General features: G+C 36.4%; 2 protein-coding genes across 3 annotated transcripts in view; one reads left to right on the forward strand and one right to left on the reverse strand.

Annotated features, from left to right (window-relative positions):
- LOC144975924 (uncharacterized) overlaps window positions 1–18,463 on the reverse strand; it is a 437,885-nt gene that overhangs the window by 39,959 nt on the left and 379,463 nt on the right. The window lies entirely within an intron of this gene.
- On the forward strand, window positions 661–4,401 carry LOC144975824 (uncharacterized). Its single transcript, XM_078920016.1, has 5 exons — window positions 661–1,069; window positions 1,593–1,848; window positions 2,248–2,691; window positions 3,320–3,569; window positions 3,789–4,401. Exons 1-5 carry the CDS (start codon window positions 757–759, stop codon window positions 4,380–4,382), a joined length of 1,857 nt encoding a protein of 618 aa, XP_078776142.1. The 5' UTR covers window positions 661–756; the 3' UTR covers window positions 4,383–4,401.

Consider the following 18,463-nt stretch of genomic DNA (forward strand, 5'->3'; position numbering starts at 1 on the left):
CAAAACAACCACCGCCATCACCTCATCAAAAAACTATCAAAACAGCAAACAACACCATCATCGTCACTACCACTTACCAGACCACCACCACTACCAGCAAATCGCCACTACACTACAACCGTCACCACATCATCATTATTATCACTCCCACCATAATCACCACCAGTTCATCTTCACCGTCTTTAATCCACTACTACTGCTACAACAACAACAACCACCACCACCACATCATCATCATTACAACCACCACTACTACAACCGCTATGTACTTTTACATCATTTCCCTTATCTTCCTTACAACAATCACCACTAGCACGTCATAATGATCACTACCATCCCTATCACCACTACTACCTGTCATCGTGGTTTTTCGCGGCCGCAATGGCAAATTTGCGGCCGCAAAATTGGCACTTTTCCGCAATTTACCGCAAATTTTACAATTTTCATGAAAAATCTAAATTTTTCACCATTATTTAACCCGAGTGGTTTTTTTTAAAGTGGCGAATTTCCGAAAGTCAGCATCGTCCCTTTCTTTCATTTTCTCATAGCTCCTGGTCTGTTTTAACTGCTACTGGAAGCTGCCCAGTCTGGTTTTTAAACTGCCATACTACTAACAGCCGTTACATTGCAATTAAAAGGAGTTTTTCTACTTTCACTTTCACCTTAGTGACGAGTGACGCTATTATTGTTATCTTCAATTGAGTTCGCTACCAGCGTTCTTTTATCTTACATCTACTTGTTGATTACAAACTCGCTATGGACAAGTTCCTTGGTTTAGATATGAAGAAGGCAAAATGTGCTCGCCATGTCACTGCACACCAGCGACACTCAGAATACAGCCAGTGGACCCACGTCAGTGGTTCAAAGCTATTCTGCACACCATGCAACAAGGTTATTGACCATTTACGAAAGTCTTCTGTAGATAGCCACCGCAATTCCGCAGACCATAAATCGAAAGAAGAAAGAATGAAGAGGTCACATGCCACTGACGTGGATGAGAGTGAAGCGGTGAAGAAGCAGAGGACATTGGATTCTGTTTTGAAGAAACCGTCTACAGTTTCAACGCAAGGTGAGTGGTGCACCCTTTCCCTCTAAATGAGTACTTAGTTTTGGGTGGATATTGCTCTATAAATCTATACAATTACAACTATATAAAAGATGAGGGTATTATTATTACTATTACTATTAATATTATTATTATTATTATTATTATCTTTGTTGTTCTTTTTATTATTACTTTGTGGTATAGTGAAAAGATACTCGCTTTAGGATCGGAAGGACCTGGGTTCGAGCCTCGCTCAGCGCATAGTTGAGTCCTTCGAGAAGGCTCTTTACTCACATTCTCTCATGAAATGGAGGTGTAAAATGAGTACCTGGCCGTTAACAGCGTTGTCTCTGTCCGAAAAAATTGTAATATCGCCTAACAGGCTTCATGTCCCATCCTACCTGTTAAATGTTGCTGTTGGCCACGGTCCCCTTGTAAAGTGCTTTGAGCACGTTTAGTGGATATTGCGCCATATAAAGCTTATTTTTTTAAAGCTATTCATATTTGTGAACATTAACAAACTATTTTTTAAATTTCTTTCTTTCAGCAAGAAATGATATCTGCAATGAAGTTGTGTCAATGTTTGCTGCAGCAAACATTCCCTTATCGAAGGTTGACCACCCAGCAGTCAGAAACTTCTTGCAGACAAGAGTTGAAAACGGTGGTGCCATTCCACAAGCTCATCAGCTGCAGGAATGCTACTTAAAGAGGGAGTTCACCAACAAAAAAGAAGTGGTGTATAAGAAAGTTATAAACAAGCCTGTGGCCATCATCTGTGATGAAATGTCTGATGATGTTGGAAGGTGGGTTTTGTTTTTTGTTTTTGACTGACAATCTTTGTAGAAACTAAAGCGAAAGAGTAATTTATATATAGGAGTAGGAGGCAGGTGAATACACACCCACACACACACTCACGCACAATCATATATATATATACCACACACACACACACACATCTATATATATATATATATATATATATATATATATATATATATATATATATATATATATATAATATATATATATATATATATATATATATATGGGCGTACTACACAACACAACATACACAGTGATCAGTTCGAATCCTTAGTTTGAATTCTATAATTAAATGCTGAGAGCAATTATGATATCACCTTTGCATCCTTCCCTATATGTTATTTTGTGTTTTCTCTTATTTGTATCGCCTATCTTTTCAGGTTTGTCCTCAATGTCTTAGCTGCACCACTGGAACCCTTGAGCGCTGATGTGGACAAAGTCCAAAGTTACCTCTTGGACACAAGATTTTTGTCTGTCACAAACCACACAACCGTTGCGACGGCCATAATTGAATGCTTAGTCTCCACTGGCATCAAGTTTACTGACGTCGTCACCGTAAACACAGACAATGCAGCATACATGAGGAAGGCTTTCAATGATGTATTGAAAGGGCTCATGCCAAATGCTACGCATATCACATGCATGGCTCATATCATGAGCCTAGTGGGTGATGCCTTCAGAAAGCCCTTCAATCGCACCAACAAATTCGTCAAAGCTGCAAATGCGATATTTTGGAACGCCAATGCCAGAAAGGCAAGATATCTGCGATTCCTGACACCACTCGTCAAATCTCCAAAGATGCCTCCAAACCCAATCGCGACACGGTGAGATTTAGAGAATGTTCCTTTCTTGGTCATGATTCATCTGGGTCTTTAAAAAAACTTTTTTCACCTAAAGGTGACACATTGTTAATATTGGATATTGACAAATAGGAGGGTCAGTCATTCTTATTACACCTAATTTGATATGTTAGTAACCATATTTAGTAGTATCATGTTACAGTTATAGTAATCTGCTCCCTTTTTTTTTGTTGAAAAGATGAGCTTTAATTAAGTATCTGACTGGGAAAGTGCTTGCTATGGCTTAATAGAATTGATTATTCCATTATGTTATCTTTTTAGATTGTCATCATGTTTTCATTTCAAAGTTAGTTTGCTTTAACCATTGACTTAAGAAAATGCACTAGAATTTTAAAAAATAAATATTGGAAGCTATCTTGCACAATTATTTCTGGGTAAAGTAAGAGGGTCATAGTCAACCATTAAAGTCAATGCCTAACATTAGTCCTCACTAGGTCAAGTCATATGATGATGGTAAATTCAACAAACTATACTATAAGGCCAAAACTGATAGATTAAGTAGGTATAATGTTATCTTCTTTTCAAATAAATATTCAATTTAACAAATGAATTAAAAATGCATCATTTCTTTTACTTCCTTTTCAAAATCCAGATGGAATTGTTGGTTTGAAGCGGTCTCATACCATGAGAAAAATGTGCAGCACTTTGCCACATTCATTGCGAAGGAAATGGAGCACTGTGGGCGCACGGCTCCAGAGTCGTTAGTCTACTTGAATGATATCCTCTGCTCGGTGTCGGAGCGCCAGTTAATTCAAGCAGAGATGAGCTTTATAATCCAGCAGTCTCAGTCCATCGTTGTAGCTACTGATGTATTCCAAAGCCAACGTCCAATCGCCATGACAGTAAATATTCATTTTCTCCTCCTACCTTTAAATCTTATTTTATAAGATTAAGAGCAGGTATCATTATTAATGAAACGATTCCATCTTTGTTGAAACTCTGCCTTTGGACACAACATTACAGTTGAATGTCTTTGACTAGAGCACGAAAAGAATTACAAAACAAAAATACTTTCTTATGTTTTTTAATCCTTGCCTTATTCTTATTTCTATTTTCACCAGGCGTGGTCAAAGCTCATGGAAATTAAGGACCAGTTTTCATCTTGCCATGTAACCCTACAAGATGTAGAAAGACACTGTCCGCATGACCTGGACCAACATCTCAAGCTTCAGCTCCAGGATAGTTTTTGTCAAGCTTTCTCTTTGGCCAATGAAAAGCTTGAGAAATATTCATCGACGGAAGGCCAACCAGGGATGGAATTATTGAAGGAGATACCTTTCTTCAATCCTTGCAATTTAGTGTTTATTGCTGACTCTTATATTGATTCTTTGACCATTCCTGGTATTCATGAAGTACCTCGTGCAGAAGTACTTCGATATAAAGAGTCTCTTGGTCCAAGAGCAGTGTCGGCATCTGGAGGCATTCCACTTGATCTGACTGTTTTTTGGAACAGTGTTAGCTCAGATGTTCCCCATCTTGCTACGCTGGCAAAGAGATACATATACACCTGCCTTAATTCTGCTGATGCTGAGAGGTCCTTCTCCATTTATAATCTTGTATTTTCAGACAGGAGAAGGCGGCTCAACGAAGCAAACTTAAAGGCTTTGGTGTTCCTTTATTATAACAGTTTTATTTCTTATGAATATCTTGTTTAATTAAATTTTGATACCTCTCTTTGCAGGTTTTTCGTACTTTTGTTTTGATATAAGATTAAGATTGATGTTTTAAATCATTTTTCTTTCTGATCTGCACCTGAGTGACTTTTGTGTGCATCTTCAGATCATTGTAGTATTTGGGGTCCCTGGGAACGAAAAAAAGTTATCTGATTAGTTAACAAAATTTGCAAAATTTGGCAATTTTTACGGCCAAATGTGGCAAATTTTTCTATTTTTTTGTGGCAAAATTGTCATTTTTTTGTGGCAAAATTTGGCAAAATTTGGGATTTCAAATGGCAATTTTCCGCGATGCCAGTACTACTACAACCACCATATCACTATCCCGACTACCACCACATCACCATCCATACAACCACTACTACTACAACCACCACATCACCATCCCTATTACCATTAGTACTACAATCACCATCCCTACCACTACTACTACAACTACCATCACATCGCCGTCCCTATCACCACTACTACAACCACCACCACATCAATATCCCTACTACCACTGTATTACAATAACCACCACAACATCACTATCCCTATCACCATTACTACTACTACTACTACTACTACTACTACTACTCAACCACCACATCACCATACCTACCACCATTACAGCAACAATCGCCACATCATCATCCCTACCACCACTACTACAACAACCACTATCACATCACCATTCTTACCACATCTACTACGACCACCATAACATCACTTTCCCAACTACAACAACCACCACAACATCACTATCCCTACTACTACAACATGACAAACACCAGCACATCACCATCCCATCTATACCACCACTTCTACAACCACCACAACATCACCAGCCCTACGACCACCATCCCTACCTACACTACTACTTCAACCACCATATCACCATTCCTATCACCACTACTACTATAACCACCACATACCATCCCTACCACCACCGCATTACCATCCTTATCACTATCACTACTACGAGAACCACCACCACATCACCATCCCTACAAACACTACTTCAACCACCACAACATCACCATCCCTACCACCACCACTACTACTATAACCCCCACATCACCATCCCTATTACAACAACCCCAAACCACATCACCGTTCCTACCACCACTACATCACCATCCCTACAACTACTGCTACGACACAACAACAACCACCACATCACCATCTCTACCACCACCACTTTACTACCACTACTATCACAACCACATCACAATCTCTGCCACCACCACTACTACAACAACGACACCACATCACCATCCCTACCACTACTACAATCACCATCACCATCCCTACCACTATCACTACAACAATCACCACATCATCATCCCTACTACCACTTCTAACTACATCACTATTTTAGATCTTGAAGAAAAAAAAAACAGCGGTATTTGAATACCATGATTTTTTTGATTTTTTTTTTTTTTTGGATTTTTTAAAAATCTAATGCATTGAGAATATTCAGCTATGTTAAGGAAATGGAACTTGGGGCCCTTACTTCTGTGGAATCAGCGGTTAAGAAGTGGTGGGGACTACAGTACAGGGATGGTCCTCTATCACGGGTGTTGATGAAGCCTTCTGGAATGGTCCTCTTTCGCCGTATATCGAGGTTGGTTGGTGAGGCCTCTATCATCTTACATCGCAGGCGGTTGGCGAAGCCTACTGTTCTCTACATATTTCCCATTTTTCGGTGCCCCGTGAATCTATAGAGTTGCAATCTCTGAATTGAGCCTATGTTAGAAGATGGAGCTCAAAATCATAGATTTTATCACTAAATTAACTCTTTTTTTATCTTTAAAGACTTCAACTTTTTAGCACTGTTTTCATCGGTTGTAATAGACATGTCAAGGGCAAAAGATGTTTTATTATAATAAGTATTCATAGACAAATTTACACTACACATTCTTGGTTACTCAGTTCTTACCCGCTCATATCTCATTTTATACACGCCACTGGGTTACATACTTAAAATCATACAAATTAAATATTTATTTACAATTTTTTTTTAAATTTCAAAATGAATAGTTTTCAGTTCCCAAAGTAAAATATCCAAGGGGTTTCCAAATGAATTTATTTGAGACCGAAAAAAAGTGTATGCTGGTGTGCATAATCGACTGACAAATCTGGTTTTGGAGGCTCAGCTCAGCTCTAAAAAAAAGAGACTTAGATCTAGATACTGCTTTTGTCTTATTTGTACTGCATTCTTTTCCTTCAGCGCTCTCATTACCTTAAATAAATATCACAAGCGACATTAATTTATAACTATAACAAAGAAGCAACAAAAAAACCCCCAAAAAACAGAGAAAGTCCAAAACAAACAAAAAAGAAAATCACACGAAAACTTAACTGTAAAATGTAAAACAAAAAACAAAAACAGCTTTAAAATAGCAGAATACCAAACACGGAACGTTACGGACTCAAAACCCTTCTTCAGCCAACAAGAAAGCAATGAAGACATAAATATTACTAAAAAAAAGCCAGATCGGCGACAGAGAAATATTGGGTATTTGACATTCCAAGATTTTTCTACAGAGGACGTACCAAATATATATATTTCTCTGTCGTCGATCTGTTGTTTTTTTAAAAAAATTAATTTATTTATTATTATTATTTTTTTTGTAATGTATTTGTTTTCAGTGTTTTATTTTTGTATGGCTGAAGAAGGGTTTTCAGCCCGAAACGTTCCGTGTTTTGAATATTGTTCTTTTTTTAAAAACTGTATTCCTTTTTATTTAATTACTTTTTACAATCCACAATCCCTAGCAGCTTAGTATCACTTCAAACAATGAACGACTGTGTTGTAAGTAGCGATATTAATAGTATTGTGTATAACACATAATTCAATTGAGAAGCGAGTTGCTCTTTTGACGTAGAATAGTTCTATATTAAGTCCAATTAAAATTTTGGAGAAAAAAAAGTCTTGAATATTTTTATGATTTTTAGGGTTTTGATGAAATTATTCTCTACGAATTTGTAACCCTTCATTTTCTCAGCCACGGGGGTCGAAGACCGTGGCTTAGCCTGGCTGAGAGAAAGCATTTATTTAGATATCTTTGTCCACTCCTCAGTTAAATTTTTTTTAAAAACCCAAAAAAACCTACAAAACACGAAAAACCACAACAACAACAAAAAACAAAAAAACAAAAAAAAAAAAGAAAAAAGAACAAGCACAAAAACTGGCGTTACGTTCATCTGATTAAACAATAGATCGTGTGTGAACGTGTCTTTATTAATTACGCTTTCCACGAGACGCAACAGAATGACAAGATACATGATAATATTTCGTCCAAATGTCTGTTACAACTATGTTGATTGAAGTGATCAGTATGTGAAAAAAGACGTCTGTATCCACTCAACAGTTAAAAAGCAAACACCCCCCCCCCCCCCCCCTCCACACACATACACAGAAAACTGACATTTCGTACGTGCACCACAAAGTGGCACAAACATGTCCAAGCCTGCCCAGTGTGGTGAGGAGATAAGGAGGCGGGTAGGAGGAGGAGGAGGTGGCAGTTTCTGACCCACGGACGGGCGAACATGTTCAGACTTGCAATACGCCGTTGGTCAAGCTACAGCTTCGTGCGGTTCATTGTTTGTTAGCTACTCACCTTACCTGTCGACTATTTTATTATGGCTTTCACATTGTATGGACGAAATTTCATCTCTTGGTTCTTGCGGGGAAAGAGCCTACCGCTCCTTTTTTATTTCTTTCTTTCTTTCTTTTTGTTTTTTTTGTTGTTTTGTTTCATTTTCTCTCTTCTAACAGTTACATAATTTACCACTCTTTTGTTTTTACCTTAATCTCACGTACTTCAGCTTTTATTTTCGCATGTTATATTCTGTTGCATTTGAATTAAGCAGAATATTCGTTTATTCACGGATCTAATGTTTGCTTTTACTTTAGTTTTCTTAAATCATACGAAGTGGTTATTTGTACTACCACTACAAATAGCGAAAACTACCGCTTTTCACTATTTGTACTCCCAGAACTCTTATGTGTTTAAAGTTGCAAACCACCGCTCCTTTACCTATTTGTAGCTACCTACTCCCAGCACTCTTATGCGTTTAAAGTTGCATTTGTGACGAGCTTTCAAGGACCAGCCGACCCCAGCCTCCAATTTTCGCGGTCTTTCTTTGAGAAGTGTGAGTGTGAAGCAAAAAAAATGGCCCTCTCGGTAAACGAGACATTCTCATCTTTTCTCCAATTTGAAAACATTCGAAAATGAGAATAATGTACTTTTTATTAAAAAGTCAACAAAGAAGGTAAGTAAACTAGATACAACAATTTTTTTCCTTAATTAAGTGGCAACTCATTTCTCGTCATTCTCACTCCTAACTCTATCAACTAAGAAGAGTACACCACCTCAAACATTTGTCAGTTCATATCTTTGCTTGTATGAGGTCTATTTTCATTTTGAAAAGTTCAAAGTGAACAACTAAATGACGCCGATTCAGTGGTGTATTTGGTCTATCTTCATGTGAATAAATATTTTATTATTGACTTTTCCAAAATTCCAATCGGCCATTCATTTGCATGTCGTGATCTATTTTTCCTTGATTTCAGCTGTCTCAGCTCTAAACTATACTTTTCTTTCTCAAAATAATTCATTTTCTGTTTGCAATGTATTACAGAGATGTTTATTTACCACATGTAAAAATTTGAAAGTTGTATCTGAAGCTGTTTCTGAATTATACGTGATTATCCATTGGGATTGGGATGCTGTGCTTTTGTCACATTTTTTCCTATTAAGCTATCTATATAGAGATTTTCCACCACATAAACGGTCATAACTTTTTAACCAGTTGAGACAGAGCGATAATTTTTCACTCTAGTTAATGTTTCACTCCCCTTTATTTTTCTACGCTAAATTAATACCCATAGCCACTATTTTGAAAAATTCTTGCAAGTGCCTACTAAGAAGAGGGTTGAACTTGAACCTGAACATGCTCCTTCTTCTTCTTCTTCTTCTTCTTCTTCTTCTTCTTCTACTAATAACTACAACTAGATAGGTACTACTCCTCTCCTGAATGATCGGAACCGTTTAAGAAACTAAATTACGGGTTCCACCGGCGCAGCTCTCTAGACTTCCAGTCCCCCAGTGCCCAGTTTGGGCGGGAGACCTTACCCCCGATGTTCCTCGAGCCTCGAGGTAGTTTCACTTTATAATTGTTTTAGCTTTTGAACTGTGGATCTTTTGTCAAACGTTTTATTTTAATTTTTCAAATTTAGTAGCACTTTAAAGGTCTGCGTTAGGTATCGCTCTGCTGTACTGTAACTGTAAGAGCGTAAGAATAACATGGTAAAAGTACTGTAAAAGTATGCTGATGACGGATGAAAATGATATTGACAATGAAATTATAATAAAAAAAGAACAATAGAACTTATAATCAAATCAATAAAGAAGCTTTAAAAAAAATGAAATTTAAAAGAAGTAAGAAAAAACTGCCTCAAGAAGTGAAAAAAATTGTCCCTGTTGTTGAGTTGTGAAGTGGACATAATCGTGTCTGTTAAGAATTAGAAGAAATGAAAGATGCCACTTTTTATTTTAAATGTAGATTGCACATTAGCAGAACACTAAAAAAAAAAGTAAAGAAAGAAAATCCAATGTGGCAACTTGGTTGCTAGTGAAAAAAGTAAAATTACTCCGCTCAGCATTGCTGCTGGTGTGATGTCTAGTGTTAGTTAGGTGTCACTATATTAGAGTGATATCTTGTTACTTCATATTTTCATTTTAAAACCTGTAGAACAACTTGATTGATTTGTAAATTTCCTTATATGACCATTGTTTTAGTTTTCCGCAGCCATTATAATTCAATTTGAAATATTGAAAGGTACTGGAGAGGAGTCTTAGCGGGGTTTTTTTTTTTTGTCTGTTAGTTTTAGTTATAGGTCATAGTGCAGGTCCAAGTGTTGGAAATGTACAATGTTTTATTTTAAGGTTAGTTGAAGGAATACTTTCCTTAGCTCAAGGAACGTGCAGAAGACCTCCCCTATTTACTACTTACTACTACTACCCAAGTACTAGTGCTAGACTACTTCTTCCGCCACCTCACTCCTAAACGGACTGACACCACAGGCAACTGATATTATTCTCTCTCTCTCTCTGAGTGTGTGTCTGTCTGTCTATTTCTGCCCATCTCCCCTCTTTTTACTAATTAGTTTGTAGGTGTTTGGCAAATTCTCAAGAACAGCCAAGATATATGCGGCTGTGTGGCACTCACTTCCGGATTGGAAGGTCCTGGGGTCGAGCCTCATCAAGGACTCACATTCTCTCACTGTACTCATGTGTATGATTTCCTATCCGCTAAGAGCGTTGTCTGTCAGAAGAAAAACATCGCCTAACGTTCTACTTGTTACGTGTTGCTGCTAGTCATGGATCCTTTGTAAAGTGCTTTGAGCATGTTTGGTGGATATTGCGGCTTATGAAAGCTCAATTCTTTTTTTAATATTTATATATATATAAAAAAGATGCAGGATGATGACGGGCATGCGCTACTTTATGATGTAGTATAAACCATTCCTAATATATGATTTTGCTAAATAGGCCTACACTCAAATTTTACGAGTGTATCTGGTGGCAAATATTAGACACTCGTTGCCACTGTGATTTTGATGAAACTTGGCTTATACACAGATACATGAATTTTCCTCATACGGCTTCAAACATGCGATCTGAACTTCAATTTATAATGAAGTAATTTTTCTCAAATGACAGCTTGATTGAATGTGACAAGATCCTTTTACTTAATACAATTCAATTTAGTGTGGTCTGTAGTTGTTTGCCTCGTATTAGAATGCACAGAATTTGAATTTTTATTGACTTTAAATATTGAAAACAACATGCCTTTGGCTTTCCATTTGTGCCATTCCATTCAGCTTTTGACCTAGTCCCTGATTTGAGTACCGCGTCACAAATTTAAGTTCTTCGAGAAAACTCTCGACTTACTTTCTTATTCTTCTAACGTACTGAACTGTAACACCTTTGTCTCAGTTGGAGAAAATATTGCAATTTTTAAACTTAATATTTAGGTATTTATGTTATGATCTTTTATATTATTCCGTGTTTTTCAGCTTCCATCATATCACCCTGAGGAAAGTTGGCTAATTTATGACTTTTGTGTCTATGAATGCAAGCAGGGCAAAAAGCGATTGACTTCAAGCAAAGGAGTTCGCCCTAACCAGAGGTAGGAGGTTGTTTTTGGACGGGGCAGGAGGTGTTTTTTTACTTTTACATATTTAAAAAAAAATGAAAATATTATATGCACAAGGTTATAATATTTCAGCATAACTCGGAAGTAAATTATCACCATCAGCTTTTCTATCTTGATTGCCAAGACAATTTTAATAAAGCAATCAAACTGATTCTGAATTTTAATACATCCAGAGGAAGAGGCACTGTGTGCCTATCTGCAGCTCATTTACAGTCTTCAGTGGGCGGGCTGCACGATGTAATGCAGCAAGACAATAGTTCAACTGTTACCAGAACAGTTTTAAAAAGTGAAAGACTTGATTTGTTCAAAAAATCTGATTGCGCTGGATTAGTATTATTATTGAATGTCTTATTAAGATTTATTTTCAATTGCTCTATAATCTGCATGTTGAAATCCTTCACAATTGAGGTATGCAAGTGACAACGCTATTAATATTTTATCATACTATGTTGTGGATAATTTTATTATTTTGTAATAAAAAGTTTTTCTTACCATGCAGGACTCTGAAATTAATACTGGCTTCTGAGGGTTACAGGGGCTAATCACAACCATGAAAATCACCCATGCGATAAATTGGTAAGACTCATTCATTTTATACTTATTTTCCATCGACATTTTGTCCCTGCAGTTTTTCGCTGCCGAAAATTTTACACTTGACAGCAATTAATCGCAAATTCTATTTTAGTCGCAATTAGACTCAATTTTTTTTATAAATATGTATTATTTTTTCTTTTCTTGTTACTTTATATTTTCAGTACTTAATTGTCCCTCCCCCCTCCCACTATTGAGTGTAATATATAGTAATAGATTAGTTAGGTAAATGCACTGTTGACACCAGGACCAAATGTTTAAAGAACAACAGCCATTCCAACTCATATTTTATTACGATACATTCAAGGTGGCGCACTAAGATGGAGAGATGATGACCAGCTTGTGACAAAATTGACTGTTCCAGAATTTGTATTTTTTTTTATTAAAAAAAAAAATTTCTTGGAAGGGTTCTGGGCAGAGAGTTCACATTTTTCTATCCCTTATATTTGTTTTCCCTTTCCATGTTGCTCCCTGTCTTTGTTATGGATTAAGATTGCTCATTTTTTTCCTGGTCCTTGCGGGGGTCTTTAGTTGGGAGGCAGACAGTCAAATACAGTACCTTTCTTCTTGAGATGATTTTTTATACTGTAAATCATCTCTCTGTTATGTACTGTTATAGGTTTCGAAGTGGTTATTTGTACTACCACTACAAATAGCGAAAACTACCGCTTTTCACTATTTGTACTCCCAGAACTCTTATGTGTTTAAAGTTGCAAACCACCGCTCCTTTACCTATTTGTAGCTACCTACTCCCAGCACTCTTATGCGTTTAAAGTTGCATTTGTGAGCTTTCAAGGACCAGCCGACCGCCGACCAGCCTCCACTTTTCGCGGTCTTTCTTTGAGAAGTGTGAAGCAAAAAAAATGGCCCTCTCGGTAAACGAGACATTCTCATCTTTTCTCCAATTTGAAAACATTCGAAAATGAGAATAATGTACTTTTTATTTAAAAGTCAACAAAGAAGGTAAGTAAACTTGATACGACAATTTTTTTCCTTAATTAAGTGGCAACTCATTTCTCGTCATTCTCACTCTAACTCTATCAACTAAGAAGAGTACACCACCTCAAACATTTGTCAGTTCATATCTTTGCTTTTATGAGGTCTATTTTCATTTTGAAAAGTTCAAAGTGAACAACTAAATGACGCCGATTCAGTGGTGTATTTGGTCTATCTTCATGTGAATAAATATTTTATTATTGACTTTTCCAAAATTCCAATGGGTCATTCAATCATTCATTTGTATGTCGTGATCTATTTTTCCTTGATTTCAGCTGTCTCAGCTCTAAACTATACTTTTCTTTCTCAATAAATAATTCATTTTCTGTTTGCAATGTATTACAGAGATGTTGATTTACCACATGTAAAAATTTCAAAGTTGTATCTGAAGCTGTTTCTGAATTATCCATTGGGATGCTGTGCTTTGGTCACATTTTTTCCTATTAAGCTATCTATATAGATTTTTTCCACCACAGAAACGGTCATAACTTTTTAACCAGTTGAGACAGAGCGATAATTTTTCACTCTAGTTAATGTTTCACTTCCCTTTATTTTTCTACGCTAAATTAATACCCATAGCCACTATTTTGAAAAATTCTTGCAAGTGCCTACTAAACTAAGAGGGTTGAACTTGAACCTGAACATGCTCCTTCTTCTTCTTCTTCTACTAATAACTACAACTAGATAGGTACTACGCCTCTCCTGAATGATCGGAACCGTTTAAGAAACTAAATCACGGGTTCCACCGGCGCAGCTCTCTAGACTTCCAGTCCCACAGTGCCCAGTATGGGCGGGAGACCTTACCCCCGATGTTCCTCGAGCCTCGAGGTAGTTTCACTTTATAATTGTTTTAGCTTTTGAACTGTGGATCTTTTGTCAAACGTTTTATTTTAATTTTTCAAATTTAGTAGCACTTTAAAGGTCTGCGTTAGGTATCGCTCTGCTGTACTGTAACTGTAAGAGCGTAAGAATAACATGGTAAAAGTACTGTAAAAGTATGCTGATGAAAATGATATTGACAATGAAATTATAATAAAAGAAGAACAATAGAACTTATAAACAAATCAATAAAGAAGTAAGAAAAAACTGCCTCAAGAAGTGAAAAAAATTGTCCCTGTTGTTGAGATGTGAAGTGGACATAATCGTGTCTGTTAAGAATTAGAAGAAATGAAAGATGCCACTTTTTATTTTAAATGTAGATTGCACATTAGCAGAACACTAAAAAAAAAAGTAAAGAAAGAAAATCCAATGTGGCAACTTGGTTGCGAGTGAAAAAAGTAAAATTACTCCGCTCAGCATTGCTGCTGGTGTGATGTCTAGTGTTAGTTAGGTGTCACTATATTAGAGTGATATCTTGTTACTTCATATTTTCATTTTAAAACCTGTAGAACAACTTGATTGATTTGTAAATTTCCTTATATGACCATTGTTTTAGTTTTCCGCAGCCATTATAATTCAATTTGAAATATTGAAAGGTACTGGAGAGGAGTCTTAGCGGGGTTTTTTTTTGTCTGTTAGTTTTAGTTATAGGTCATAGTGCAGGTCCAAGTGTTGGAAATGTACAAGGTTTTATTTTTTATTTTAAGGTTAGTTGAAGGAATACTTTCCTTAGCTCAAGGAACGTGCAGAAGACCTCCCCTATTTACTACTTACTACTACTACCCAAGTACTAGTGCTAGACTACTTATTCCGCCACCTCACTCCTAAATGGACTGACACCACAGGCAACTGATATTATTCTCTCTCTCTCTCTCCCCTCTCTCTCTCTCTCTCTCTCTCTCTCTCTCCCTCTCTCTCTCTCTCTGAGTGTGTATCTGTCTGTCTATTTCTGCCCATCTCCCCTCTTTTTACTAATTAGTTTGTAGGTGTTTGGCAAATTCTCAAGAACAGCCAAGATATATGCGGCTGTGTGGCACTCACTTCCGGATTGGAAGGCCCTGGGGTCGAGCCTCGTCAAGGACTCACATTCTCTCACTGTACTCATGTGTATGATTTCCTATCCGCTAAGAGCGTTGTCTGTCAGAAGAAAAATATCGCCTAACGTTCTACTTCTTACGTGTTGCTGCTAGTCATGGATCCTTTGTAAAGTGCTTTGAGCATGTTTGGTGGATATTGCGGCTTATGAAAGCTCAATTCTTTTTTTAATATTTATATATATATATAAAAAAGATGCAGGATGATGACGGGCATGCGCTACTTTATGATGTAGTATAAACCATTCCTAATATATGATTTTGCTAAATAGGCCTACACTCAAATTTTACGAGTGTATCTGGTGGCAAATATTAGACACTCGTTGCCACTGTGATTTTGATGAAACTTGGCTTATACACAGATACATGAATTTTCCTAATACGGCTTCAAACATGCGATCTGAACTTCAATTTATAATGAAGTAATTTTTCTCAAATGACAGCTTGATTGAATGTGACAAGATCCTTTTACTTAATACAATTCAATTTAGTGTGGTCTGTAGTTGTTTGCCTAATATTAGAATGCACAGAATTTGAATTTTTATTGACTTTAAATATTGAAAACAACATACCTTTGGGTTTCCATTTGTGCCATTCCATTCAGCTTTTGACCTAGTCCCTGATTTGAGTACCACGTCACAAATTTAAGTTCTTCGAGAAAACTCTCGACTTACTTTCTTATTCCTCTAACGTACTGAACTGTAACACCTTTGTCTCAGTTGGAGAAAATATTGCAATTTTTAAACTTAATATTTAGGTATTTATGTTATGATCTTTTATATTATTCCGTGTTTTTCAGCTTCCATCATATCACCCTGAGGAAAGTTGGCTAATTTATGACTTTTGTGTCTATGAATGCAAGCAGGGCAAAAAGCAATTGACTTCAAGCAAAGGAGTTCGCCCTAACCAGAGGTAGGAGGTTGTTTTTGGACGGGGGCAGGAGGTGTTTTTTTACTTTTACATATTTAAAAAAAAATGAAAATATTATATGCACAAGGTTATAATATTTCAGAATAACTCGGAAGTAAATTATCACCATCAGCTTTTCTATCTTGATTGCCAAGACAATTTTAATAAAGCAATCAAACTGATTCTGAATTTTAAAACATCCAGAGGAAGAGGCAATGTGTGCCTATCTGCAGCTCATTTACAGTCTTCAGTGGGCGGGCTGCACGATGTAATGCAGCAAGACAATAGTTAACTATTACCAGAACAGTTTTAAAAAGTGAAAGACTTGATTTGTTCAAAAAATCTGATTGCGCTGGATTAGTATTATTATTGAATGTCTTATTAAGATTTATTTTCAATTGCTCTATAATCTGCATGTTGAAATCCTTCACAATTGAGTTATGCAAGTGACAACGCTATTAATATTTTATCATACTATGTTGTGGATAATTTTATTATTTTGTAATAAAAAGTTTTTCTTACCATGCAGGACTCTGAAATTAATACTGGCTTCTGAGGGTTACAGGGGCTAATCACAACCATGAAAATCACCCATGCGATAAATTGGTAAGACTCATTCATTTTATACTTATTTTCCATCGACATTTTGTCCCTGCAGTTTTTCACTGCCGAAAATTTTACACTTGACAGCAATTAATCGCAAATTCTATTTTAGTCGCAATTAGACTCAATTTTTTTTATAAATATGTATTATTTTTTCTTTTCTTGTTACTTTATATTTTCAGTACTTAATTGTCCCTCCCCCCTCCCACTATTGAGTGTAATATATAGTTCCATGTTGCTCCCTGTCTTTGTTATGGATTAAGATTGCTCATTTTTTTCCTGGTTCTTGCGGGGGTCTTTAGTTGGGAGGCAGACAGTCAAATACAGTACCTTTCTTCTTGAGATGATTTTTTATACTGTAAATCATCTCTCTGTTATGTACTGTTATAGTTATAGGTTTTGAATATTATTGCATTATGTAAATGTTTTAGCAGGATCCTTTGCTTGTGTCTCGGTGAGACTTTGAGGTAATGTCAAAATTGGTACATCTTTGAGGTGCTCGTGAAATCTACTGTTCCCTATTGAATCAGTCACCACATCATCATCCTTTTTATAGTGTTGTAAGCGCTATTAAGTCCTGTAAGACAATATAAGCAGATCTAGGTGGTGGTATTTTTTTGGGTCTTTTTTTTTTTGTCTTTGTTTATTTTTTTGTTCCAGATAAGGAATTTTAAGATTTGATGGTTGTCCATAGACTTTTCAAAATAAAATTTGACTTTGACTATGAGTACGATGCAGTTATAAGTGCTTGATTTCTGAGGACTAATTATAAATGGTGACCACTCTATTGCGTTTTTGTATGCCATGAAAATGTTACAAAGACAATGAAGCGACGTTTTTTGGGAATTCTGCAGTCATTCATTTAACCCTTGAATTTGATGAGCGCCTGTTGCATTTTAGTTCAGTCAAGTATTTTAGAGTGACAAACACAACTCGTGCATTATGGGTTTATATGCAGATTTTTGTCTTTAAATTGTCAATAAAAAATAAGATGCTTTTTTTTTGTTTTGTTAGCTGCTATTGCATACAATTTTGTACTTTTAATCTTTTTTCTTTTTACATTTAGCCATCCTCACTTTATCCGGAGAATCGCCTGCCCCTCGTGAATGAGACAGTGAAGGCTATGGCTCAAACAAAGGTGTCCACAACCCAACTTAGGCAATACATTCAATCAAGCCAAGGATAAAATGTATTGCCTAAAGATGTCGAAGATTTGCAGCGGAGATTGTTCAAGACTGATATTGACAGGACGGACGGTGAGACGGTACAGGAATTACTGAGAGAGATAGAGGAGGAAGGAGGTGTAACAAAGTTCAGTGTGAATGAGGATGGTGGTTTTGAGTATTTGTTAAGCGGGTGGTTGGATGGGAGCATCACCCCTGAATCATATACCTATGATGTTCGCATGGGTGTACGATCTGATAGTGATGTCGTTTCTTCTTCTCTTTACTAGCCTATCCTGCTTCTTTGGTTTGTGATTGTATTTTTGACAGGGGATATTTTTTTTCCTGTAAATCCTCTGCCTGTTTGTTCTTGGTTATTTATAATTTAGCTTATGATATCTTTAGGTTATGCTCTTGATTGACATTTGTACTATTTTTGTTAGATTGCTTGTTTTTTTGTTTCAGCGGTCTCTCATATAACCTCAATTGTGTTGGAAGAGACCTAAAGCAACAAACAAACAAAAAAAAAAATATTTGTTTTAAGTAACGGGAAGAATGAGGCGTGATTTGAGTGTTTTTTGTGATGTGTTTGTTATGGATGCAACATACAAAGTAA

The sequence above is a fragment of the Berghia stephanieae genome, chromosome 1 (assembly GCF_034508935.2).
Source record: "Berghia stephanieae isolate SIO BIC M18660-M18661 chromosome 1, UCSD_Bste_1.3, whole genome shotgun sequence".
NCBI classification, from domain to species: domain Eukaryota; kingdom Metazoa; phylum Mollusca; class Gastropoda; order Nudibranchia; family Aeolidiidae; genus Berghia; species Berghia stephanieae.

Excerpts from the sequence above, each read along its gene's own strand:
- LOC144975824 (XM_078920016.1), top strand. The coding sequence starts at position 757 with ATGGACAAGTTCCTTGGTTTAGATATGAAGAAGGCAAAATGTGCTCGC. Across the intron at positions 1,849-2,247 it reads ATGTCTGATGATGTTGGAAG|GTTTGTCCTCAATGTCTTAG; the intron begins GTGGGTTTTGTT and ends CTATCTTTTCAG. Across the intron at positions 2,692-3,319 it reads CCAAACCCAATCGCGACACG|ATGGAATTGTTGGTTTGAAG; the intron begins GTGAGATTTAGA and ends TTCAAAATCCAG.